This window comes from Barbatula barbatula (assembly GCF_947034865.1).
Source record: "Barbatula barbatula genome assembly, chromosome: 2".
NCBI classification, from domain to species: Eukaryota; Metazoa; Chordata; class Actinopteri; order Cypriniformes; family Nemacheilidae; genus Barbatula; species Barbatula barbatula.
The window spans coordinates 17,101,725-17,128,672 of NC_136767.1; the positions used below are offsets into that span (position 1 = coordinate 17,101,725).

Consider the following 26,948-nt stretch of genomic DNA (forward strand, 5'->3'; position numbering starts at 1 on the left):
GAGGAGTGTACTCTCATGGACAGGGCCAGCTGGATCAGATCACGCCGATTATCTTCGACCTGAGGGCAGGGAAACAACACGTTTCTCACCCCAGTGACACTGTGCTGTCGCTGGGTAGTAATTACAAAGATAAATGTGGGAAAGAACTTGCAATGTAGGACATGACGTGGAGCCGACATTGGTGCTTCTGTTGTCTGCTAAATTTGGAAATGTGAGGAAAAGTTACAGTAGGCCTATGTCGCAAATAATATATGCAGGCCACATTTTAAATGAGCCAATACAGTGCATTCTGATTAAGCGGAATAGAAAATATCGTTTTAATAGTTGCACAAGTTATGCGTGAACTATTCGTTTTATGTTTTTGTAGCAAACTATTTATGCATACACTCAAGAAAATTGTTGTTGGATTAACTTAATTTTATTATGACACCCATTTCCACACAATCGAATTTAAGATTTTCCTGTCCTCACAATTCATCCAGTTTATGTTCATCAACTTATTTTATTTGACTTCAGCTGAATGTAATTCATTTGTGTTGAGCCAATTAAATTTGAATGCTTCAGTGATGTAAGCAAGATGTAATGTATTTTGATGAAGCACCGGATAGCTTACTGCATGACCATTTGTAGAGTATTTACTCATGAGTAAACGCAAAAACGGCATACATTTGCTGTGGTAACCCCTCAACAATCACAGAAAATCTAGTAAACACGAACAAGTCTCCTTATCTTTCATCCTGCAAAAAAACACACATAATAACATTTCATTTTAAAATGTACTAAATCCAGTCATAAGGACAATGCAGGGAACCCAGTCTAGTTTCACAGTTAGTCAATGAAAATGATTCATGTTGTCCCAACACAAATGGAATAAGTTATGTCAAAGAGTCGAGGATTTATGTTAGTATTATATTTCAATTGTGTTTGAACAAGACACACAAATATGTAAAATCAAACTATATTGATTAAGTTAAACAAACAACCTCCAACAATAATTTTTTGAGTGCATCATTTATCAAACCAATAATAATTCTGCATATTTGTAAAAACTTATTATAGCAAACAATTACAAATGTAAAATAATTCTAAATATCATGTTGCTCCATGCTGCCTTTTAAAGCAGCATTGCTGGAGCTTATTTGAGCATCTTAAATGTGCCACTGTGATTTGTCAAGTACACCACTCAGATTATCTTGACCTTTAAAGCACAAACCAAATTTCCATTGTTTGGATAAGCAACTCATACTGTCCTCTCGTCGGTAAATGATAAATCGGCAGCGTTTAAAAGTGTCAGAGCACCTTAACTTAATATTAGGTGACCACAACAATTTACACAGAGACCTGAGTTTATCAGGACAGCAATCATAAATCTTGGTCATCTTTTCTGGAGTAAAGACTTTATTTCTTCATGAGACAGAAAAATAGTCCGCGATATTGTTATTTCACAACACTCAATTTGCATATCTTTACGTCAAAGCTAGTTTAACTGCGCCTTGGTTAATTCACTGTTTGTCTTTCTCTTGTTTTTCCACGAGCAATGCATGACGCCATCTCGACAAATGTTGCCACATAAAAGAACTGTGTCACATGTAGCAGCCTTCAAATCTGATATGAAAATAAATTTCTGTTGTTTTATTCGTAATTCATCTTCTTGTTTTAACTCCCGTTTTCTTCGTAATTCATCTTCTTTTTCTTGTTTTTCACTAAAATAGTGTTGAATATTCCATAGGTTTGCTTTGCTTATAATCAAATGTATCAGAAACGTCTGTTGTGAAATCTACTTAAAACTCATTGATGAGACATTTAGTGTTTAGAATATTGCCTTGGTAAAATACATTTTCACAAATTAATAAAAAAGTAGAGGCAACACTTACATTAACCTATCAGCACGACTGAACCTATCAATGAGGTAATTTCCACTCATCTTGCTTTGCAAAACAATATTTATTATTAATGAAAAACAGACTGTGTAAAAAATATCACACTCCGAGTATACAATATCAAAGAATGTACATTGTTTATTAGGCTACTGAGAAGTACACGTTGTATAAAATGCTCGATTTTAACCCTCCTGAATTGTCATTACAAAGTACAAATACAAATTTGCCAAACTAGAAAACATCTGTGTTTTCACACACAATATATCATTGCAGACATTTGACGATTTGTTGTATAGCCTGTTCAAAAATGTTGTCCTGAGACGCCCTGTGCAGTGATTACCACAATGTTACCACATTGACAGCGAAAAGTTCGTGGGGTAGAAATTAGATTTAACTAAAAATGTTAACATAAATATATATTTCTTATTGTACAGCTGAAATATAGGCACGAAAGTGTTATTGTCCAACATACAGCTGCTTTAAACAAAGAAACAAAACAATACAAAAATAAGCCTACCTTAAACATAGGAGTGTATCGCTTTAAAAAATTTGAAGTTCAGATTAGAAATTAACAGCCACTTGTGCCACTGACAATCCGGTTTGCGTAGGTTTCGTGTAAAGACGTTGGTCCGTGCAAGACTCCCGGTAGTGGATGTGGCGGATTTGGTGAGTGCTGAGACACGATGGCCGGCGGCAGCACCGGGACCACCGGGGAAGTCCGTGAGGCACAGTGCGATTGCGCGGGGGTTAAAGAGCTCCCAATAATGCTGTCTATTGAGAAGGGTGAACGGTGAGCCGAGGACTTAGCCGCTGTCTGTATGGGGGACGAAAGACCGGGACTTAGAGGAGGATAGAAGCGGGAACGGGTGAGCTCCGCAGTGGTTGGCATAAGGGAAGGCGCGGGGATGAGGGTTCCGGTATGAGGATGCCGGGACGCGGGCGGCGGCTGCAGTTGTTGCTGAAAGGCAAGAAGCGCAGAATGTGCATGATAGGACTGAAGCTGTAGACCGTATCCGCAACCGTAAGGTCCGTAGCCGTACGCAGCGGCCGCGGGGAGAAAGCCACCGTGATCCCGGAGAAGTTCAGGTGCCTGCTGGCGTTTAAAGCGTTTCCGGCGTCGTAGAAAGCTCCCGTTATCAAACATGTCTGCTGACTCTGGGTCCAGTGTCCAGTAGTTGCCTTTTCCGGGGTTCCCGGGCTCCCGTGGTATCTTGACGAAACAGTCATTTAAGGACAAGTTGTGCCGGATCGAATTTTGCCAAGCTGGGAACTTTTCCCGATAGTATGGAAATCTATTACTGATGAAGTCACAGATCTCACTGAGTGTCAGACGCTTCTTGGGACTTTGGAGGATTGCCATGGTGATGAGTGCGATGTAGGAGTATGGGGGTTTCACCAGGGTGTTTTTAGTCGCTGGCTTGTACTGGTCCCGTGCTGTGGTGCCATCCACGCAGGGCGGGGAACCACTGAGCAGAATCTCGTCGTGCATCTGAGCGACTTCGTCCACGTAGGAGCGCGTGTGCCCGTCACCATCATCTCCCTCCCCAACCACGTCGATGTCGGTCTCCTCTGAGAGCACAGACGCATCCGACATCTCGGAGCTCAAAGTCATGGCTCTCTCGCTCCCTGATGGGCTACGGCGGAGAAGCGCTGTGTGTGTTGAGCCTGCGTGGTACCTGCGCTCTCGATTCGAGAGAACTCATAAGACGCGTTGAGCAGATGCGCGAGAGGCAGAGGGGACGTGCCAGTGTGTCACTGGTGCCATAGGCGTTCAATGGATTAATTTCGGCTCTGAATTAAGAGGTCGCCTAGATCCCAACATCCACACGCTAATTCTACCGGGGGAGTATCGGAGTAGACCCTCCTAAAGGCCAAACCAGGATTCCAAAGAGGGCGGACCTTTCCTTGCGCTTTATACTACCCCCTGATCACATGACAAGACGCGTCACCCTTGCAATGCTATTGAGGAGATAAAATATATCAAGCAGAAAACGATCTTACAAAAAATTCTCGAACAACTGTGTCGTTCTATCTTTAGTGGCTATCGTTTACTTATTCGATGATTTCATGGAATTGTCCATCTCCTGGATATTTTTGCCACAGTCTTCTTGCATGTAGCCTATTGATTCGGATGAAGCGCAGCGCACAAACACGACGTTATGGTAGGACCCTCCCCTATTATATATATATATATATATATTTAACAATAGAATGAAACCAGTATAAGTGTTTTAATTGTAATGTTGAGGATTGCATTGTATGGCTCGTCCTGAACAGTGCATTGTATTCCGTTTTCATTTCAAACGCTTTTACGCATTTGCTGTGTTCCATGTCTGCCTCACTGCATAGTAGTTTGCGTGACACGGGAGTGCTCCAGATCATCCGCGAGCCATTGGTAATGGAAAAAAGTCAGCTGTTAACTCGCATCAGTCACGCGGATCACGAAAGTGCAGTCGAGCTTGCAAAAAGAAGAGCACTTGCGCATGTGCTCCAGCATGTCATATCAACCATTCATACTTGCGTTTGGTAATTGCTATTCTATCTGTACATTTTACGGTTTATTTTAAATAAATTTAAGTAAGACAATTTAACAAAAATAAAAATGAATTAGAAAAACAGCTAAATAGTTTGTGTATATGTTTCATGACGATGCATGCGTCAAACGTGCACATTTACTTGAATTTAACAAAAGAATTACTTGAAAATATATAATAAAGTGGGCCGCGACAAAAACACTGATTCAAAAATACACCATCAAACATTGAAATTTTCGACTCCCAAAATAATCAGGACAATAATCATTTTTGCGCTTTAATTGATTTTACGCGGATTACAATTATCCTTTTTTAATATTCACTATTTAAAACACTGTTTATTTTAATATTTTTCCTTTGAGTGAGAGTAGGCCTATCTGTCTTTGTAATTTGTCTTTTTCTTTCTGTTTCTATGTTTTTTTGTTGTGTCCAAAGCCGATTAGTATAAGACTAAATAAAAAATCAGCTGTAAAATCTAATTTATAAGGGTTAAAATACCTATATGGCGTACTGTTTTTCCACTATTTTCATAAATAAAATAAAATAATAAAACCAACAATTTGTACTATAAAACAAATAATTTGTACTAATATGATTTTTAAAATTAATTGATGAACTAAACTAAATTGTATAACTTATGCAGCACATTGTTTCCCACGGTTATATTTATAAAATAATAATAATAATTATTATTATTATATGAATACAATTCTTATTATTATATTATTCAGATGAAACACACCGATAAAGACAGTATAGCTTATACTTTCTACTCGCTCTACCAACTATAAGAAATAAAATTGAACATTTAAAATTGCATTTAAAGTTGGCTGCTAAAACAACTTGTGGTTTGAGTGATGAAAACATACTTGTCCAAAAACACACAACGCTGACCCATAGAAACTTGTGGATCCAACCTAAAATTAAAAAAAAAACTTTCAAACTTTTCAAAATGAATTATCTTTTCATTTATTATTTATACAGTTCCATGTTGGTTCTGATGGACGCCGTGGGTTTTAGAGGTATTTTTGTATGATAGCAAAAACATCTGGTCCGGTTTGATTGCCGTTTTATGGTGACTCATGTGGTCAGGTTTATATATATTTACTTCTTTCGGAGTTGAAAGAGTGCCACCTCGCGGCAGTGTTATCATTCTGAAGCCTCCTTTTACCCTTTTTCACAATGTAAATCTCAATTTCAGCCATGGTCAGTTTTGTTTTAAAACTGTGAAATCTCTTGACTGTTTTGGGTAACTGCCAAAAGTAGCTTGATTACTTTGCACTTTAGTATTTGATCATTAATAATTAGGCCTATATAAAAGTAAATAATAAAAATGTTCTCCCTTTGCATTTTTTAATGGTATGAAGGTTAATTGCTTTGTTAAGATTAAATTAAAAATGCACTTTGTTTGACAATAAAAGGAATTATCTAGAAAGACGTGGCTGTTTTGATGTCAGTGAATGAAATCAGTCTACCTTAATTTTAATTTGTACTGCAAATTACAATGAATTTATCTTTTTAATGTGGGTTAAATAGTGGCGGCAATGATAATCATAATCATAGCTGCTTGGATTTATTTTGTAAAAAATGACCGAACAGCAAACAAATATTATACAGGAACCAACGTGACATTTTATTACGGCAGAATTTAGAAGCTAAAACTTAGGTCATCATTTTTGGTCACGTAGGGCCTAAATACATGACCAATACATGATTCCAGTTAGGCTGCATAATTCGAGTTATTTAAATAGGCAAAATTAAATACTTTGTGTTGAACAGTGTTAAACTAAATGTGTCATCTTCAGCCAGGACATCACAATGACTGGAACCGATTGCTGTGGGATCTGTATTATTCTCAAATGAGAATGATTTAAAGTTTTGAGAGCTGGGCGCCATGAGCGGGTCAAGGCTCATATGTGTGGCCAAACCACATCTTAACTATTTCTAAAATCCCAGGGGTGAGCCCGTCCTCTTTGCGTGCCTCGCAATACCATGAAAGCACTGAACGAGCGAACGCCATGGGGGCTTTGATGAGAAATCCCAAGGATGTAATCTGAATTCTAGAGGTCTAATTTGATTACACGTGCTCTACGTTTCATTTCGAATGCAAAACATGGTGCAGACAAACAAGCATGTGTGCGTTTTGAACTTGATAAAAAAGTATGCTGCCCTCCAGACAGCTTTTAAATGTGGGAACCACGACCATAAGAAGTTTTTTTGCAAAAGTTGTGTGAGCAAACCTTATGAGAATTGTTGAGAAATGTTTTGAGAACATTTATATATTTTTTCAACGTGCACAAGCAGGAGAAAAACATGCAGAATGTTAATCAATAGTTGTTGATAGGCAATTTATCTTCAATATATCTAAAATCGTCGTTAAATCCTATTCTTTGGGTCATTCAGCTCATTAAAACAGATTTGAATAATTGCACTTATTATTGTAATTTCCTATTGTCGTTTTAGAAAACTAAACTATTGTGTAAGATTTGTATAGTTATAATTACACTTTTATACATTTTCCATAAATTGTTACGAGGCCCCAAAATTTAAAATAGATTTCTAGCATAAAATGTATGGTCATGTGAGCACTAAAACTTTTTCAGTCTTTTTGACTCCACAAAGTCTTTCACAGTTTAAGTCATCTCATGGATATATCTTGGTTAAATTATAGGCTACTACGCGCTTTTAACTTTGAAATATTACATTATTATTTCGCAAAAGTGATCCGACAACGCCGTTTACTATTCTTGGCCAAGAGCGCTAGAAGGCAGAAGGACAAGCACGTTACTAGTTCCAGCCCACTGCAGAGCATTTTAGACGTGTCGTCACTTCCGCCCTCCTCTCTCGCTTCCATCTTGCTCTCCGCGTGTGTTTGCTGCTAGCGTGCAGGTCAGTGTGGATCTCTAAAATACTCTATTTCCTGCACAACCACTCCTGGTTCTGAGGCACAAGGTAAACAAGTACCTTATTTGCCAAAAGGGACTGCTGGTTTTTCGCATTCACCCGCGAAAGGATGCCGCAGTCGGTTCGGGTTAGACTCGGCCTTGCAGGGAGAGATAACGTTAACAGGCCTGGGAGCCCACGAGACTAGCGTTCTTGCTAACGCACTCCATACAAACTCCACGAGTTATAAGACGCGATCGATTTACCTCGTGTTTAATACGTTTATATATAATATATATTGCATACGTAGTTTTAACAATTATTGCTTATCTGTTTTCGGCAGCTTAGCGGTGTTATCAGTTGGCTAACTTTTTCCTTTGTGGTTCATGTATGTTCTTGTTTATCCGCCGACAAACCGTCTCATTGTCTTTAATATCTGAAGCTTATTTTGGTATATGTATAATATTGAAAGCGCTATGTGAAGCGTATGACAACTCTCGTATGACTTTAGTTTTTTAGTCAGGTGGTCGTTCTTGTTCGGCAGGCGTGACAAACCAGTTCTTATATTTTGCGTGATGGGCCTTAAAGCTTTAGGTGCCTTTATTCTTCTTGCCGTTGCTGGTTGTCTGAAACTGAGAAAATGCCACTTTAATGTTTTAGTTTTGGCTACATATGTGTATTGACGTTTTATTGTGGGTTTAAGAAAAAACATCCATGTCCAGGAGATCACACCCCTTATATAATGTTTGCATGTCTGTCCAATATTGTACTATCACTGACATCTTGCGTTTTGTTTTACAGATGCGAGAAACTATAATGAATCAAGAAAAATTAGCCAAGTTGCAGGCGCAAGTCCGCATCGGAGGAAAGGTAAGAGTTTAAGTTGCTTTCTTTAGGTGCCTTAGATGAGTTAATGTAGTCTGATAGACATGTACTTGACGATACTTTGACACTTTCTGTTTGTTACGTTTGTACTGATGGTATGTTTTCAATAGGGTACTGCCCGCAGAAAGAAGAAGGTGGTTCACAGAACAGCAACCGCAGATGATAAAAAGCTTCAGTTCTCACTGAAGAAGTTAGGTGTAAATAACATCTCTGGAATTGAGGAGGTAATGTCTCGATAAACACACCGTTTTTATGTGCATTGAATTCAGCGTGTTTTAAAGTGAGATTTCACACGGTTTCATTGCAGGTGAACATGTTCACAAACCAGGGAACAGTGATCCACTTCAACAATCCCAAAGTGCAAGCCTCATTGGCAGCTAACACCTTCACCATCACAGGCCATGCAGAGACCAAACAGCTGACGGAGATGCTGCCCTCTATTCTTAACCAGCTGGGCGCTGACAGCCTGACCAGCTTGCGCAGACTTGCTGAGGCCCTACCCAAACAAGGTGTGTGATTCACGTCTTAAACTTTAATTTCCAAAAGTGAACTCATCTAATTTCTCTGCTCTGAGCTTTCAAGTCTTTAGAAAGCAAAAAAGTCTTGATTTCAATGTAGAAAATTAGGGTAGTTTTGTAAACGCATACTTCAATAAGAAGATATATTTGCTTAAATTGTTGAGTATAGATTTGTAAATGTAATTGCTTTGGCATACATTTCTGCTTGGTGGATGCCAAAAAGTTTTGGAAAATGTGCACATTTTCTTAAGATAGTTAGAAGTTCGCATTTATTCTTGCTTTTTTCTTTCACGATTGCTTATTCAACATGAAATCCTTTAAGTAAAATATAACATTGTGTTATCAATGTTAAAAAAAAGTGTAGTCAAGCTTTTGCTTAAGCCCAGTTTTTTGTTCATTCAGTTGTTTTCGCAAACAGTGTAATAGAGAAATAACATCCAAAAGCCCTATTAGGATGGTAATTGTTTCTCATAAGGACATCTGTAAAAATAAATCTTCATGGCTCCTGGCTTATAAAACTCATGCATTCTGACAAACGAACTCTCGGTGTACGTAGGGCTGTCACAATTATGACATTTGTCTGGCGGTTAATTGTCTATTAAATAATTGCTACTATGACTATTAATTGTCTATTTTATGGCTTTGACAATAACGGTTAACAATTCATTATGAAAATATGTCCTTTAGAAATGTGAAAGATTTGTACATAACTAATAATAATTTAGTACAAAGTGACCTTAACAGAAATCTAAATATGAGGATGATATTGTCTTGCTCTGTAGAAGCAAAAAATACAAATCTGATACAAATTAAATTTATGGTGGCATGTCATTTGAATGTAACAGTGAGTGCAGATCAAGGACTCTGGGCGTAAAAGTTTGCAGATTCTACAGGATCACCCTTATTTTCTAAGGAATCACAATAATTGCAGTTATCATTAATAATTGCGATGAGACGATTATTTCATCATCGTGACAGCCCCAGGTGTAGGTGTAAGTTTATCATCCTGGAAAATGCACTTCTCACGTGCTCGGTCACATGACAATTGGCACAGATTGAATAAAATCGATGTTTTAAAATGGCAATATCGAATGTTCATGTTTTTTCCTTGTCGTCTTTCTGTTCTTGTCATCTACCTCTCTGTGTAGTGAAGCAGCTCAGTTGAAGCTGTAAAGTGTTTAGTTATTTGTGTAGATCCACAATAACCACAAAACATTGTGCTTTTGTAAAATAAAGCCAAAATGATGCACTTTCTGCCATCTGTGAACTGTTTCTCTCCGTTCACAGAAGCGCTTCCTGTGTGCGTGTGATAAGACTCTATGCGAGTCATGTTGTGCTTTTAATGTTGCTATTTATGGTATTTTCAGTGCATCAGACACTATAATTCCTTAACCTTCTAAAGAGCAACACAGTGCGGTGCTTCTAAGTCAGGGGTGTCAAACATACGGCCCGCGGGCCGTATCCGGCCCGATAAGGCGTCCAATACGGCCCGAGGGAAGATTTGAAAAATAATACAAATATGAAATAAAAGTTTATTATTATTTTAATTAATTTAAAGTTTATTAATACGATCAGGTTTTCGCTTCCATATTATGTTTTGTTTAATTAAATTTTTTATTTTATCATTGATCATTTAATTGGGCTTCTGCCGGAACCCCTAACAAGCATGCGCATTCTAAAGCGCCGCCTACATTTCGAAAACAAAGTCGGCTAAGTTGTGCGGCAAGGACTAGTGATTTTAAAATGTCCAAATAAAGAAAACTGACGGAAGAAGACGTATTTCTTCTGTGAGTTCAACGGTAGGCCGGTATGTTTAATCTGCTCACAAGCCGTGGCTGTGCAAAACGAGTAGAATATTAAACGGCACTATAGATATACGCAGAGAAATATGATAAATACACTGGACAACTTCGAAAAGTCAATAATTTAACTTTAGCCTCGGAAAAAAGCAGTCAATGATCACAAAAAGAACAGGGACTGATGAAGCTGTAACGCTATTTGATTGCCAACGAAATCGCAGCGGGATCAAAGCCGTTTTCAGAGGGAGAATTCATCAAGAATCGGTAATGAACATTAACAAGTCCAACCTGCGCTCTCGACTCACAAACAGACATGAGATTGATGTGGTTGAAGAAAAGAGATGTCAGGAATTAAAATCATAATGCAGATGCGATCTAGATCTTTTGTTGTTAAAGGGAATTTCTAGTATATATTTAATGTTCATATCCAAAGTGAAGTTGTACTACTGTACTAATTGTTAAATATGTTAAGGCAGTTTTTCCTATTAGTGAATTATATTGTATAGCTTGTATGGTTCATATTTAATGTGACCGTCTGTACACAAATAGAGTCTGTTGCATTTTTGTCATTACTAGTTTAAAAAGTATCTGACAAAAAATATTCATATTCAAAGGAAAGGGTTTTGATTGCCTTTACCTAAACAAAATAGTTTTTTCAAAGAGGAATAAGAGTGTTATTGAACCGTTCTGAGGATTTATTAAATGCACCTTTTACAGAAAAGTATGTCTTTCTAGTTTTTTTGCTAATTAATTTGTAATTTGGTGCAATATGGTTTAAAAAAGGTGATTCGGCCCGCACATTGTCACTTTTCTCTCCATCCGGCCCTTACCCTAAAATGAGTTTGACACCCCTGTTCTAAGTGGTCAGAGAGGACTAACAAAACGTATTATGGTTTTAACACCTGTTATAAACTCGGAGATGTGGATTCGGACAGCAATAAAATCACCATTTACCCCCGTAAATGGTGAAAATATCATGCGTCCCTATGAGAAACAGTTACCGTCCGAATAGGGCTAAAGTGTCAGTTGTGCTTGTGCTGATAACAGGTGTAAGCACATTTTTGGGGGAGGGGTGTGTCACTGCTTCTGGTCTATCTGTTTCTACACTTCAGGATATAGTTGGAGCCTTAAAGGGTTTGTCTGCTTAAAATGCAAATATACTTTTAATTTACTCACCCTCAAACCATCTTCAGCAGAACAGGAAAGGGTTTCAGCTGAAATTATGGTCATCCCTTTAAAAGCAGATACAGGGCAGGAACGTGAAAATTTACAATATTGTAACCAGTAATCTGCAGCTGCCAAATGTCATTTTGCATCTAAAGCTTTGCAAAGTTTCAAATCGCCTTCATGTGCCCTACTCAGAAGGCCAGAGCTGTTGATGTGTGAACTACAGATTTTATTTCATAATTGTCTCTTGGATCACACTTTGCAAACTGAGAAATAAAACAATTATATCGAAGATGCTATAATATATTTAAGATGACCCTCTGTGTGCTCACGCAATGGCTTTCAAGGGCATGAATGCTTATCGCATTGCGCAAACTGATTATCTGATGATTATGGTGTTGCAAATAATGTTTAATTTCTTGCAGAGTGATAGATTCACTTTAAATTTCAATATATTTTCAGAATCTAGGTGGATTAATTTGTTGTCTGTATTTGCTGTAAACTAATGCTTTTATAAAGACAAATGACCTGGCACCATGTTTTAGGAACCGATTTTACTTTCCAAACATCTACATTCAGGAGGTCTGACTTTTCTTAGTTGCGTGATTCTTGTTTGGCCTGATGCATTTATGAATCCTTTAATCTGTTAGTAATGTTTCTTAATGTTCATTAATGTTTAGTCATGTCACCATGGCTAGATATCTTGTAATCCCAGTTTGCAGGAGTACATATTAATGAAACTAATGCTCTAGTTCACCAACTAATGTTTTGGTTGGAATAAATTGTGTATACACTTTCAAACGATAACAGCTGAACTTTTTTTTCAGTTGGTGATGGAAAGGCACCTGTAGCAGGTGGAGAGGAAGATGATGATGAAGTTCCAGGTCTGTATATTGTCACTATGAACCTTAACACCTCAATCATTGTCCTCAACGCGAATTTTGTATGGTTATTATTTTTGTGATATAATGCAAGCAAAGTATAAATGCTTAGATTAGTTCAATTGCTTATTTTGTAGTATGGTAATGTCTAGAAAATGTTTAGGCGTTTGGTTTTTGGGACTACCAGTGTCATCACAGATGAGCGTTTAAATACTCTTTATTGTTTATGAGCACTGAAAGCTTGGTTTGCTTTTCTTTTCAAATGGGGGGAGAAAACACGTAATGTTGCCATTACAATTGCCCACATCTCCTCCCTATAAAGACCTCCTTTAGTTAGTAACCTATGTCTTACAAATGTAGAGTATGAGTACATTCCAACACTTCAGAACTAGCTTGCCGTGCAGCAAGGTTATTTTAGTTTATTAAAATAGAAAAACAGAATGTTTCTGTTCATTGAAATCAAATAACAAATAGACCTACAAATTATTGATAAAACTAAATGAAAATTTTAAATGATGCCTGAAATCCGTATGAAACACTACATTTATAAGAATAAACGAAAACAAAAAAATGTGTAATCTTGTATCAGAACATAAAGTAAATAAATTATAACTTGACAAAAGCATACATGAAAATTGCTAAAACTTTAACTTAAGTTAACATGAAACAAAAAATGGAAAAATAAAACAATTTAAAATATATATAAAGCTAAAATCAAGACTATAATAACTGTGCAGTGACCGAGTTAACAGCTTGTGCTGTTGTGCCGGTTACTGAGACTTTTTTTGCTCTCTGAAAACAATCAGACTCCAGCCTTCTGTTAGTGATTTCCACTCCTGACACCCTGGAGCAGAATCGTTGATGTCCCATTTATCAGATTTCATCTCATAAAAGGCAACATGCTTTTGATCCACTGTGGCTCCATTTTTACAGCTGTGGGCTTCTCAATCCCTCAGTGGACGTTTATGTTTGCTGTGACCCCGCAGACAAGCTGAGGGACAGATGTGCTGATATTACCGTTTTCGTATCATGTTTCTATAAACACTCGCAGGTTGTTTTATAAAGGTGATGTTTTTTGCTTGATGTTTTGTTGCGTGGTTCTTCCCAAGCCCTGCTGTTCAGGCTTCACCGCACTTGGAATTGTCCTCTATATGTAGTTGACCTCTTGATTATTGAATGTCTGTTTTCTCTTACAGATCTTGTGGAGAACTTCGATGAGGCTTCAAAGAATGAGGCTAATTAACTTCATGGGAAGGAAAGGCGTTTGAAATCTCCGGTCTCAGCAGAGACATGCGGGACTTTTTTCCATTTCTTTTATAAATATATTGCATCCCTGAATCTTTTTTGTGCACTGCTGTGACCCCTTGTGTCGAGGCTGAGAGTGTGAGATTGTTTGTACCATACAAGTTCATGCACAGTTTAATGAGTGTGTGTTTGCTTGTGCGGTCCAAGAGGCATCGTTGCCTCCACCTTCCCTGTTACTGAGGCTTGGTTGTTTGTAGCCTATCTGAATCAACATCTGGAAATAAACATTTGCTATTGACAAAAAGCTTATTAAAATACACCATTGTTTTGTCTTTTGTTTTGCTCTAATGTAAACGGCTACTGTAAAGACCATTCTGTTATAGACTTGAGAAACTCTTAAAGATCTTCTATTCTGACTGGTAAGGTAACTCACGAAGTAGCATCGTTTGTGGTTTTAAAAGGTTTCTGTCCTAATGTGCTGAAGATGTCAAACTACTAATCCGATACAAACAGATCCTTCAGTTTAAATAAAGGTTTATTTACAGTGTAGCACCAAGCTTGTATTAAACCGTACAATCCAAGGTTTACAAATTTATATGCAAACAGCATTTACACACATTACCCTTTACTGTGGTACTTGAAGAATTAGTACTTGGAGACCTGCTGTAAATTCTGATTGCACGCTGGTTGAATTTCTTTTACCAAATGAATTCTCAAAGGCCTGTTTTCTTTTCTCCCAAATTTAAATGGATATTCTCTCTGACAGCTTAATTGTGGCATGTTCACAAAGTAAATAAGTTAACCAAAGTCGCCACAAAACTCACACACATATTAACAGATTTACACTTAAATTTGCCAGCACTTGTATTTCTTGACTTTTGCACTTGAATCCTTAAAATAAATGACAAGACAAAAAAACAACTATGTGAAGTTGACTTTGCGCATGCAAAAAGATGTTTTCTACGTAATCAGTGCACTATTATTAAACAAAATGGAAATTTTCTTCACATCCTCCTTTTTCCCCTTTTTCTCATTGTTGCTTCATTGCCATGGTCATTCTTTGATACCTTGCAGAAGCTTTAGAAGATGAGCCTCCAAAACCTGTTGAACTTGGGAACAGAAGAACTACAGTTAATGGTACAGTTCACCGCCCAAAAAATATTTGATTTACTTTCCCAAATCTACAATTTAACTCATTAATTCAAAAGAAAACAAAGAGATGTATAAAGCAATTTTTCCTAGTATGGTAGTAAATGGTGGCCAAGAACTGTTTAGTTACAAGCGTCATTCCAAATATCTTTCTCTGTGATCATCAGAAGTAAGAAATGTATACAGATTCAAAACAACTTGAGGGTGAGTAAACTATGACAGCGTTATCACTTTTGGGTGGAATGTGGATTCTAGATATCAAATTTTCACAAGTCTGTATGTGGCATGTTTTATGGGGTTTGTTTTCCCAAACATGTACGTTTTGTCACACTTGTCATTCAGCCCGCTGTGGCTTTTATTTTTCACTTAAAGGTTTGTATGCCTTCATAACACCTCGATTACATTTCATGTCATAGTGCTATAACACTTTTGTGTCGTCCTGAAGTTTTAAAATACTTTAAAAAAGCAAGACCTAAAATGATATGTCACCCAAAAATGAAAATTCTGTCATCATTTATTCACCCTCTTGTAATTTCAAACCTTTATGACTTTCTTTCTTCCGCAGAAAAAAAAGAAGATATTTTGAAGAAAGTTGGTAACTGAACAGCACAAGCCCCCATTCACTTCTATTATATGGGCCCAAAACCAATGCAAGTGAATGGGGACCGGCTCATAACATTTTTCACGATATGTTCTTTTGTGTTCTGCGGAAGAAAGAAAGTCATACAGGTTTGAAATGACAGAGTTTTCATTTTTTGGTGAACTATCAATTTGATATAATCCATATTATCTTTATGGTAATTAATGTTTAGTTACCATTTCTATGACCCATCGCCACAGCCATGTCCATTGCATTGAAACCAGAATCGGATTCCATGGTGGGGTCAGCTCCACTCTCTGTTTAGGGATTGGAAGTAATAGTTTATATATACTATTACAATGACCAAACTAAGGGAACTCTAAAGAAAACGTAAAAACTGGATTGCAATACAATTAAACTTAATTAATAAAAAAATATGCCTTTACCTAAGAGGATTTCCACGCAGCGAACGTGATTACCGTGGACTGCGTAAAGTAATGGAGCTCCACCATTCTGCACACAATATTACCCATTATTTAAAACATTAGCACTCCAATCAAAAAAGCAGACTAGAGTTAACTATATAATAAGGAATTTATTATAGCATTGATAGTTTTGTATGACTTCCCAGGCCCATAAACTATATTTTCTCAAACATTTCTTTTAAACGACAAGCAGATGTTCTTGTGATAATTGGTGTGATAAAAAGTCAGACACATGATTACCATTCTCACATCTTGAGGAGATCTTCAGAAACCCGAAACGTGAACTACTCACCCAGTCATACTCATTCACGTCAACTCCGCAGTCGATAAGCATTCTAACAATATCTGTGTATCCTTTACTACAGGCCAACGACAATGGACTCTCTCTGCCCTTGGCCAACAGATGAGGATCTCCACCCTGAAAGAAAAGACAGAGTGAGTATCTTGAGATTTATTCGTAAAATATGACTTTTGTTCTGTGCTCCAGGAACAGTGTATTATTTACAGTATTTATGACATAATGTAGAACTGCAAGATAACTGGTTAAGTTGTTTTTATTGGTATTACTTCTACATTTAATTACATAAACAGGTGGTCATTAAGCAGTTGCTTTTATCCAAAGCGACTTACAAATTAGATAAACAATAGAAAAAATTAATCAGCCCTAAAATCTGAGACAGGAAATGATCACTTGACTGGCATGAATTTATTGTGTAGGTTGCTGTGATGTTGCACGCACACTCTGTAACAGGAACTCCACAACAGCGATCTGGCCATGAGCTGCTGCCCACATCAACGGAGTGAATCCCTCTTCATCCTGCAGGTTTATCACTGACTCTGTTTGAAAATAAAACCCGAAAAGTTGCCAGTCATTTATCACAATTTTAGGAATTAGAGCCCTAAGAGTTCAATGCTACTTAAGACCAATTTGCAGTTCTGCTGCATTTCACAGACACTTACCTTGTTCTATTCGACTTGCTAAAAACACCATCTCTCCTTGTGCTGCCAACTGGTGTATAGATAGTGCTAAAGAGGAAAAAACAATAAAATATCCTTGTATGTGCAATGCTTACACTTTTCTTATGAACAATGGTCATTATTAACACAAACAAAAACACACAAGAAACAACAGGACTTACAGTGAACAAGTAACGGTGTGGATGAGACCTCATTGCCACGGTGTTTATTGGTGAGCGTGGTGGACTGTTTTATTGGTGAGAAATGTTTGGTGGTGGATGGCGTATACACATGCCTGACCTGAATCCCAGGTGAGGGAGAAGTCTTGATGTTACATTCCGCTGTTGACAGAGGAAGTAATTTTGTTTAGTTCATACACTTAAGTTTTCACCACTAAATCACAACAAACATTGCTTTACCTTTAAATAACACAGAGGCTACCTCCAAATCAGAATTAACCTGGTCCTGGATATTTTTACTGTCTTCTTCATTTAAAGACTTCACAAAGCGCGAGCACACGTTCATGTCAAAGCGATTAGGCAAAATAAACTTTATGCCCATGGTGTTCTGTGAGTTGGCATCCTCCGTTGGGCCAATGCTGACTGCTGGCTCTACCTTGATGCCTGTCACCTCTGGCAGAGGGCACAGGCCCTCCATCTCCTCCGATGACATTGGTTGCTCAGAATCAGTGACTGTTGTGCTTGTTCTTCAAAATGATTCAGTCACCTACAATAAGCATGGATGGAGTTGTAAGTCCCACGCAAAATATGTTTGTACCTAAAATTTAAAAAATTATAATATATTAGCGGAAATTGGGAATCCTTTGTCATCAGATGTAATGTTATGTACTGTACTGTATCTGATGGTAGCAACTGTAGCTCAGATAGCTACTCTATATATAAGTGTGGCAAACCATCAATGCAATACTATCCAGGCTAAGAAATTCTCCAGATAACTGAGATGTTATACACACATACAGTACACGCTCGCTACACACTAAGAGTAAATCATAGCATTCAGTGGGATTTACTCTTTAACAAAACCAGCACACTTTCAAAACACCAAACAGTACATGCAAGGAAAAAGCCCGATAATCTTCGTGAACAACAACAACCCCCGACATGCCCTCTTGGGTACCAATGAGCTAACCGACCTTTGCGTTTTGTTGACCAAAATGCTTGTCGATTTTCTAGCGAACTACGTCGATTACTCTCTGTTTATCAATAAAATAATATCTGAACCCTTCACTATATAATCATCTCGTACAGCTCGGATTTCTTTTTAGCAACATGAAGCATTGATCGTATGGCGTAACGTTAGCTGGACTAACGGGCTGATGCGTCTAGTTTATTATTTTGGCTTTTGATGTAATGTATGTCCATCAACTGTAACCTTGACAAGTGTTTTTTATTGGTAACAAAAAATAAAAAATACATACCGGTTCAAAAGGAGCTTGTGTTTTGAAATGACATGTTGTTCGCGAGAAGAATGTGAATAAAGTTTTTTCAAACGATTACGTGCTCAAGAGGGTGGAGCCATCAATGTTCGTCACTGTGGAGAAACTGGTTACGTTGTTACACCGTAAGTGAGGCGTAATAAATCAACCCTTAAAAAGGACAACCGACTGATATTATAAAATATTAAATGTTTTGCTTTTGATGTTGCATTTAGCCGACGTTTAATTAATTGACCTTGCCTTTGGCTACAGCTAGTATTAAACACATAAAAACAGAAGTTAAAAATCACAATTTTGTATCAAAATACCATAGGTAAACTGTGCTTTGTGTTTCGGCCATCAAAGTCATAAAATCATTTAATGGTGGTTAAAGTGATAGTTCACCCAAAAATTACAATCTGTCATCTTGCCGTTTCAGACCTTTAAGAGGATATTTTGAAGTTGATGAACATCACTGGCCACTGGACACAAATCCAATGCAAGTGAATAAGGGCCAGTTAACAACATTCTTCAAAATATCTTCTTTTGCGTTCTGTGGAAGAAAGTAAGTCATACAGGTTTGAAATGACAAGAGGGTGAGTATGATGACAGAATTTGTATTTTTGTGTTCACTGCTTTACTCTGGTATGTGTATTATTTATTTTTATTTTTGGAAAGTAAAGTTGACGTTTACAAATGATTTTCTTTGTTTCAATAAGCCTAAAGCAAATGTTCTGCTGTAGTAATGATCAAATATGCCCATCACCCTCCTCAGTATGGGTGCTCGTCATGAGCTCTTGACATTTTTTTTATTAATGCTATTTGTGTGATTTTGGAATTAGTGGTCAGTGGATATGTAATCCACTAGCAAAGTCATTCTTTGAATTGGGTGGAGCAATGGATAAATATTTATGTAAAATCTGTTCCAAGCAGCTAAGTGAAAAGGAAACAAAAAAGACTGGAATCTGGGCATAAAATCCAACCACATCACCAGTGCAAAAACCTTCACATAATAACATTTCCATTACCTTCTCGGGTAAAGATGAAATGTTCAGTATAATTTTCACAGACAGATACATTTCTCACTGTAGCATGTGAGCCATTCCACTGCCTAATGATTCTTTGTGGTTCTTTTTAAGTTATTTTACAGAATTTTCTTTTTCAAACAATGTCTTGGAACCTGAAAATCTTAGTAATGTCTTCTGTAATGGTTCCTGCTCTTGCAGTTTCGGACACCTCTCATACAACAAGATCTCTTTGGGACTTTCTATTCTGCCTGACTGGCTCTGTAATCATGCATTTTTGGCCTGTGGTTTTCTCCTCCGCCAGTCAAAGCTGCAGCATGCTAATAAGATTGGGGATACATAGGGCATAACAAATATTTCTAGTACATAATCTGCCAGATTTCTGTTATATCAGGTTATAATTCTCATTTTCTTTAGTACTTTCAGTGACTGTCTTGGGCACTGTTTGCACAAATCCCTATCTAAATGAAGGAATTTGGGGCAGGGGTTGAGACAAACAACATTGCCACTTTGAAGCAGGCACACTTTAAGAGTGATTTGGATGTCAAACTGTCATCTTTTGCTTTTCAAATGCCTGTCGTTTATAAAATGGTATAAAATGTCAGGTCTCGTTTCATCCTGAATGTAAGGTTTCATCTTGATCACTTCATCTCAAGGTGTAGAAGCCGATATCAGAGTAATAGAAGAGCTTGAACTATAAAAAGAGAGGGTTTTCAGTGAGGCCTGATTTCATCAGATCTATTTCAGAAGATTTTCTTGTTACATGGCTTTTACTCTTTGTTTGTTTAGAATTGACTGTGCGAGGTTAAGTCACCCACATGCTTTCAAAGCGGCAAAGTGAAGATTTCCTAACGCTGTGATTAGCAACTTTGCTGGATGAAACATCATTTTAATGACTTATTTTGGATTTAGCCAGCTAATGTTGCGCTAATCTTTTTTACTGGCACTAAGAGGCCTGCCATGGCCAACCGCAGCTCTTATTTTCAATTAATACATCACAGTCAGTTTGTGTTTTTACTTTTTGAATTGTGAATTTACTACCTAAAAAAAGTCCTAATGCATTCAATATTTAGCTGCAATTTGTGTGTTTATTTAGTGTACTTCCAAGTTCAAAACAACGAAGCACTGTTTGTGTGCCAGGTAGAATTGGAGGTGATTTAAAGAAGTGGATTTATACAAGTAAACAAAATATTTATAATCTTTTTAAACACAAACACATATAGTATAATGCAGCATTTGTTGGAAATCTTTCCTAAGCATTTGAGCAGATTAAAAGTTTTAACAAAAACGCAAGGCACCGACAAGAGTGACATTCAAATATGCAACAGTACTTTAGCTTCTTAGGGAAAAGCATTAATGAGGTTATGAGTTTTATTATCACAATTCTAGGATAACTCCATTATTAAATGCCAAATGTTTTATTTTTATGAGATCTCATGATCAGGCATGCAAAACAGTTTTCTAAAACAAAATGAATCATTCAGTATCATTTATCAAAAATACAAATTATTAAGTATCAACAATACAAAATAAATAACATATCTCAAGATCTATCAATATACACCATAAAACAATTGTGAAAATCATTACTTTATAAGAAACATGATAGTGCAAGTTCTTCATTCAAACCCTTGGGGTAAACACAAATTCATTTGACCTCACTCAGTCAATCTCTGAATGCTACAGAATCTCATGTCATTGAGTTTAAGATCAGCTTCCACAAATTGTCTTACCACAGAAGAATGAATGTTTGCTCTTCTTATAGAAATCCTATGTTCATTACAGTTTTTCTCAGTCGCTTTGGTACATTTCTTGAATCATCCTTGACATTTGCAAAACAGTGAGTGCATTTCTCAAAACGATTCGTACACATAGCAAAACACCACGGATTACCTGCAAAAGCAAATCACTTGCTCGAAATCCTTAGTTCATATCTCAAAAATAAATATCAATGAACATGTCTGTGCCATCAGAATGACAAGTCCTTGTGTCATTGTGTATGGATAAGACAGTCAAATTGTTTAGTCATGTTGTCAATATAACAGTGTACTCTGGAGGGATGGTCTGATGGAAACTATTGCTAAAGTTTTGATGACAATTATTGAAAATTTTAAGTTACACCTTATTGAATGTGGGAGTATGAATGCAAGAGACTGGACATGATTCACATTTAGGTTGGTACTGTAATTTATTGACCGAGCATGTCATTGCGATACAGAAAGGAAAAGACAGTGCTGTAGGAATAAAAGAGCATTCTTCCTACACCTCCTGACGTTCGTGTCTGTTGGGCCACAAATTCTCATCCACATCACAACGAATATCTTCTCTTGCGATGCAGAAAGAATATTTTAGAGTGTCTTATCCAGCATCTGCAGGAAGCTGCTGTGATGTCATCACACGCTGCATCCATGGCAGCCAAGATACAGTTACATCAAATGTGTACAGCACATATTGCATCTTGATAATGTAGGAAACAGCAGAGAATTGTACATAATCATTTGCATGGATGTACCAAAGCATTTGCAACTTGTTCAAAGAAATGAGAAACGGTTTTTTTATGTGCTCAAGTGACACAATGATGTGAGGATTGAACAGGTAGTTTGGGGAATTTCAATTCTGATCTGAGAAATGTATCAAAGCGACTGAGAAAATCTTCACTTGACGATTGGTTTTGCCACATGGGAATGTGCTTAAATAAATAACAAAGGAAGATGACGCACCTATTTTGACTGTTACAAAGGCACGGTGAGTTTTGAATTCCCTATTTGTTTGAGAACAACATAACTGAAAAATATGATTGGTAAAAAATGTTTGGAAAAGAAAGTGCTTTGAGTAGTACACAACCTGTTCTGGTTCTTATGAAGAATAAGTCCTTGCCTTTTTGTTTGTTTTCATTTTTTCGATTTGAAGACAAAGTCAGGCATTAGTTAGCTCAAAAAAAGTTTCCTTCACTCAATTCTCCTGTTCATTGGCTTCTGGAGTTCAGTGGTTGTGTAAAGTTAAGACATGTATATCTGTACTCACTGCTGTGGCGGGCTCAGCACAGCCAGAGCAAGAGATTGTTGCCTGACTGCAGAGTGCAGTTGTAGTTACATGGAACGAGAGGGCCCCTGTGGTTTTGATGTGATGGACACCGTGAGGTCAAACCTGGACTTTAGTTTACAGTAATTGGATTTGAACATGCATAGAACATCCATCCATATATGTAGATAGGTAGCTGATGAATAGGCTGATAATGCTAGACCCCAATGGCCACCCTTGCATGTTCTTCCAGTGGATATGATTTTATAGGGCAGCTGGAAATGCAGGATTTGTGCTGGAGCTTTTGTGGCCGGTTCTTTTGGGTACCCTCCCAAACTACTCAGCATGGATGTGGACCATGACGTGATCTTACCTTTTGAACAGAAAGATGTTGTGATGGCCTGCCGTTGTTTTTGTTTGTTTGTTGATGTTGTTTGTGCATTTATTAATGAGAGACATCAGAGGGTTATAGGGACTTTTTGGGTCATAGCCCAGCTCCAGTCCACAGGCAGGATGCTGGTTAACTCAATGGGAGGCTTCCTCTTTTCTGCCTCATGCAGTGACTGTCTGGTTTCATTAATATTGACTGTTGATGTTCAAGTGAGCATCAATCATATCCCCAAGCAGATTGGGACTTTTTCATTTCAATTACTATTATTTTACACAATTACATCTATTGCCCATAAAACTAAACATCTCCAATTTTTTTAAGATTGCATCATGTATCACCAGCGATTTCAGCAATAAATTCTGACTGACTTTACTCAGATGGTTGCAAACATGCAACCAGGTTAAATGCCCCCTGATCTATAAGATCCTTTTGGTACTGTAATGCACTACTTAGTGGTTGTCCTGCATCATCAATAAACACACTTCAGTTAGTTCAGAATGCAGCTGCCAGAGTTCTAACCAGGTCCAGAAAATACGATCACATAACCCCAATGTTATCAACCCTTCACTGGCTACCCATTAAGTATCGTATTGACTTTATAGTTCTTTTAATCACTTATAAAGCCTAAAAATGGTTTAGCCCCTACCTACATAACAGACCTTTTATCACACTACAAGCCATCACGCTCTCTAAGATCTCCAAACTCCTGACTTTTGATAACAGCTAGAATAACTAAATAGACCAAAGGGGGTCGAGCTTTCTCATACGTAGCACCTAAACTCTGGAATAGCCTTCTCGACACTATTCGAGGATCAGACACACTTGCCCAATTTAAATCTAGATTAAAGACACATCTTTTTAGGCCAAGCATTCACTTAATGCAAAATATGCTAAATAGACCACAGAGAGACTGTATTTGTAAGATTTTATTTACTAGAATAATTTTACTTGTTATATAAACACCGTACTGTGTTTTACATTTGTTGTGTTTTTCGGTTTTCTTATTTTCCCCTGTAAAGCTGCTTTGGAACAATGCACATTGTGAAAATCTCTATATAAATAAAATAAAATTCAATTGAATTTTATTTTCTCATACAGTACAAATTGTAAAAGACAGCATCACAGTTTCTAATAACTGGTTTAATGCTTTGCAAACATGTGAGGTTTTATGTACACTGGCAAAAGGCATTTAGCTTCCCTCAACTCACTTAAATTATTTTGCATGTTGCACTGAATTGTTTTTCATTCGCATTGCACCTGGGAGAAAGTATTGCACTTTTGTCATGGATGCACTGTGCATATGTGTCCAGAAGGCGGCAGTATAAACTCACACTTGGGTCCAATGCCGGCGATTGTTCAACCTGTTGAAAGTAGCAGTGCTGAAAAAACAACCAATCATTTTCCAGTTCTCTAAACAAACAAGCGTTTTGAATGACAGCCAACTCATTCTCGTTTTATTTGAGTTCGTCTACAAAGTTAAGTGAGATTATAGCCTATTATATTATAGTTAATTTGTTTATTTACATTATGCGTTTGTTTATTAATTTTAGGTAAGATCAGTTTCTCTGAAGTAAACCCAAAGCAGATCCCTCAAGCAGAAAAATAAATAGAGGCTTCAGAAAGAAATAGAAACAACAACAAGGATTATTTTTGGGAACGGAACACACATGGTTGTTGTGACGTGAAAGTGTTGGCCTTTGGCTTGCTTTTCTATTTTTTGCAGCCTATATGCTTATATATATATGAATATATATATATAAGAATTTTTTGTTGTATATATATATATATATATATATATATATATAGCGAGCTAAAGGTATGATCGCATGTTTATTCGAATAGAATAGAATTACTTTATTGTCATTGTGCTATAATGAAATTGCTCACGGCTTGTTACTGATCAACCAATAGATGGCACTCCTCTGATTCACTGTGAAAGTGGTTAAGCCACAGACTTATAACCTCTGGTGGGTTTTCCAATAACATTCTGTCTGTAATTCTTGGATTCAGTCCAGCCTGCTGGAGAACAGACAGGAAGGGTGGGCACCCTGATTTGCTTCCTCTCCATTTCCTGTTCAATTGCCAAGGGCACTTAGGGTAAACTAGTCCGGGTTGGATGTGACACTTCTTGATTTTTTTATCTGTACTACTGACAAAGCAGACTAAGAGTTAGGAGCTTTAGATAGAATACATTGAAGCAACGATTACCTGTTATGTACTTTAATAGTTTTACGCATCTAGGCCTACAAAAATATATGTATCTTAATTTTATGGTTGACATACAGAATTTTTTGTTGACTAGCTTAAAAACCTGCTTTGTACTAGCAGGCGACCTCTAAAAACACATAGTAAAAATTGAATTAACATTAATTTTAAACATTTGTAGTCTGCATAAACGCATAAATTGTGTTTAATGGACTGTAAATGTTTAATGTTTAATAGACTAAGGGATAGTTCAACCAAAAATGAAAATTCTGTCATTATTTAGGCTACTCGCCCTCAGTTGCTTCAAACCTGTATAAATTCCCCTGTTCTATCGAGGCAAAATTAGATATTTTGAAGAATTTAAGAAAACAAACAAATTGCAATATTTGAAGAATTCTGGCATTTTTCTCACCTGGGGCACATTTGACACCCATTTAATTTTAATTTTTTTCCTGCTAAGATAGTCAACGATGTCCCAGAAGTGAAAATTGCTAGCATTCTTCCAAAATTACCACTTCTTGCAAATTTATTTGTATGTGTCCATTGGAAGAAATGAATTGATACCTGTATTTAATAACACTAGTGTGAGTAACTGATTGGTGAAGTGTCCCTTTAATGGCAATTAATACGGTGCCGTTTTTAACAGTTACGTGTATTTTAATGTGTTCTAATTTTCACATGGTAATGGTAACACACCAATATACAGAATTATAGTGATACAATGGCAGATAAAGTAATGGGACAACAGGTGCGCTAAGGCTTAACAACCCAGGTAAACCGGTAATTGTTTCTTTTGTACGTTTATTCTTGAATATTAATGAAGTTACGTGACGTCGTTTGGTTACCAGCCTACTGCGTCTAATCAAGTAGCCTACTAAATAGTCCTACGTAAAGCCTTTACCGTAGTAGCATTGGTTAATGCCGCCGTTAGAGGGCGGGACCATAATTACACACACTGTGCTGAAGGAGCGCAACCAGTTGAAGAAGTGTTCACCGGTGTTGCATCCACAAATCTGCGTCCATTCAAAACATTCACATCTGTTAAAACACGGATGTACCGGGTGTGCGGTGTTCAGAGATAGAGAGTAAGAGAAAGAGAAAGAGAAAGAGAAAGAGACGGGATACTTTGTGCAAGCAGTCACAAAACTTAAAAGTGTCCGGTTGAAGCGAATACACTCGTATGGAGTGAGGTAGGTGTTTTCGTATGTCTCTTACAGGTGAGAACGCGCTTGCACTTGAAGTAGTTTTGCCTAATTCTCTTCTTTTTAACAGCTGTTCGACTTGAATAATGTCATACATGTTTTGTATGTGTGGAATTGCGGTAAAATGTCCAGAAAGTGAAATGCACCCACACAAGCGCCAGTGAAAGCTGTTATTGTTTGGCAGTGGGTGACAGTCGCAGCTATGGGAACCGGAGCGGGTGCGCGCTGTTTGTCTCCCTTACTCAGTGCCTACTACTGTACAAATATTCACGAGCAAGAGCAAGAGCTTGTCTGCTCTGTAAGAACAGTTTTAATCTGTACTTTACAGTAGGGCCTACAGTAAAGATATTAGACGTAATAGCAGATTGTAGTGTTGTTTTGACACAGTCCAGGAAGAATGACAGAACAACTGAAGTCAGTTTTACGGTGGCGACAGCAAAATGAATCGAATACAAGTCATTTGTTCCGTTTAATGGAGTTGAACATAGCTGTTATCTAAACTGCTTTACCCCCCTCTTTTTTGCTTTTAATGGCTGCGACTATGTTTGCAGAGTAAACAGAGTCTTGGGCATGGAGGGGGAATGGGATGGCATTGTGTCCTGCTAATCAGGAGAAATGTGGACTTCCTCTTTCCCTAAATCTCTGCTTGTATCTTGCATGAACAGCAGGGCCAGAGAGCGTCTCGGCCCTCACTCTAGGGCAAGAG

The 26,948-nt window shown here is 37.4% G+C and overlaps 4 protein-coding genes across 10 annotated transcripts in view; 2 read left to right on the forward strand and 2 right to left on the reverse strand.

Annotated features, from left to right (window-relative positions):
* Positions 1–1,933: 1,933 nt before the first annotated feature.
* On the reverse strand, positions 1,934–3,492 carry foxd1 (forkhead box D1; the record flags this gene model as incomplete). The annotated part of the gene is made up of 1 exon (XM_079475988.1): positions 1,934–3,492. One exon carries the CDS (start codon positions 3,490–3,492, stop codon positions 2,449–2,451), a length of 1,044 nt encoding a protein of 347 aa, XP_079332114.1. The 3' UTR covers positions 1,934–2,448.
* Positions 3,493–7,225: 3,733 nt separating this feature from the next.
* btf3 (basic transcription factor 3) lies at positions 7,226–14,330 on the forward strand. Of its 2 annotated transcripts, none has more exons than XM_079481936.1 (6): positions 7,226–7,303; positions 8,099–8,167; positions 8,293–8,406; positions 8,490–8,691; positions 12,494–12,550; positions 13,744–14,330. In XM_079481936.1, exons 2-6 carry the CDS (start codon positions 8,099–8,101, stop codon positions 13,788–13,790), a joined length of 489 nt encoding a protein of 162 aa, XP_079338062.1. In that variant the 5' UTR covers positions 7,226–7,303; the 3' UTR covers positions 13,791–14,330. The 2 variants fall into 2 exon arrangements, with proteins under 2 accessions (XP_079338062.1, XP_079338061.1); XM_079481935.1 differs by having other exon boundaries at positions 7,255–7,366.
* ankra2 (ankyrin repeat, family A (RFXANK-like), 2) lies at positions 14,312–18,480 on the reverse strand. 4 transcript variants are annotated; one of them, XM_079481890.1, is made up of 9 exons: positions 18,402–18,480; positions 17,383–17,740; positions 17,146–17,304; positions 16,967–17,032; positions 16,746–16,843; positions 16,299–16,424; positions 15,968–16,034; positions 15,758–15,838; positions 14,312–14,901 (listed from the first exon to the last, which is right to left on the reverse strand). In XM_079481890.1, exons 2-9 carry the CDS (start codon positions 17,633–17,635, stop codon positions 14,846–14,848), a joined length of 906 nt encoding a protein of 301 aa, XP_079338016.1. In that variant the 5' UTR covers positions 17,636–17,740; positions 18,402–18,480; the 3' UTR covers positions 14,312–14,845. The 4 variants fall into 4 exon arrangements, with proteins under 4 accessions (XP_079338016.1, XP_079338017.1, XP_079338019.1 ...); XM_079481891.1 differs by having other exon boundaries at positions 17,383–17,689; positions 18,402–18,474; XM_079481893.1 differs by lacking the exon at positions 18,402–18,480 and adding an exon at positions 18,117–18,290 and having other exon boundaries at positions 17,383–17,689.
* A 7,465-nt stretch (positions 18,481–25,945) lies between these two features.
* arhgef28a (Rho guanine nucleotide exchange factor (GEF) 28a) overlaps positions 25,946–26,948 on the forward strand; it is a 55,317-nt gene continuing 54,314 nt past the window's right edge. For 2 of the 3 annotated variants that reach the window (XR_013787571.1, XM_079473108.1), the window contains exon 1: positions 26,017–26,230. The gene's annotated coding sequence lies outside the window, so the exon portion shown is untranslated. Of the gene's footprint in view, positions 26,231–26,948 lie in introns of all 3 variants that reach the window. The other variant, XM_079473109.1, reaches the window with a different exon arrangement.

Coding starts and splice junctions, on each gene's coding strand:
- ankra2 (XM_079481890.1), bottom strand. CDS start 17,635: ATGTCATCGGAGGAGATGGAGGGCCTGTGCCCTCTGCCAGAGGTGACA. Junction 17,305..17,382: donor AGCCTCTGTGTTATTTAAAG/GTAAAGCAATGT, acceptor CTCTGTCAACAG/CGGAATGTAACATCAAGACT. Junction 15,839..15,967: donor CTGCGTGGAAATCCTCTTAG/GTAAAGGCATAT, acceptor ATCCCTAAACAG/AGAGTGGAGCTGACCCCACC.
- btf3 (XM_079481936.1), top strand. CDS start 8,099: ATGCGAGAAACTATAATGAATCAAGAAAAATTAGCCAAGTTGCAGGCG. Junction 8,168..8,292: donor AAGTCCGCATCGGAGGAAAG/GTAAGAGTTTAA, acceptor TGTTTTCAATAG/GGTACTGCCCGCAGAAAGAA. Junction 8,407..8,489: donor ACATCTCTGGAATTGAGGAG/GTAATGTCTCGA, acceptor GTTTCATTGCAG/GTGAACATGTTCACAAACCA.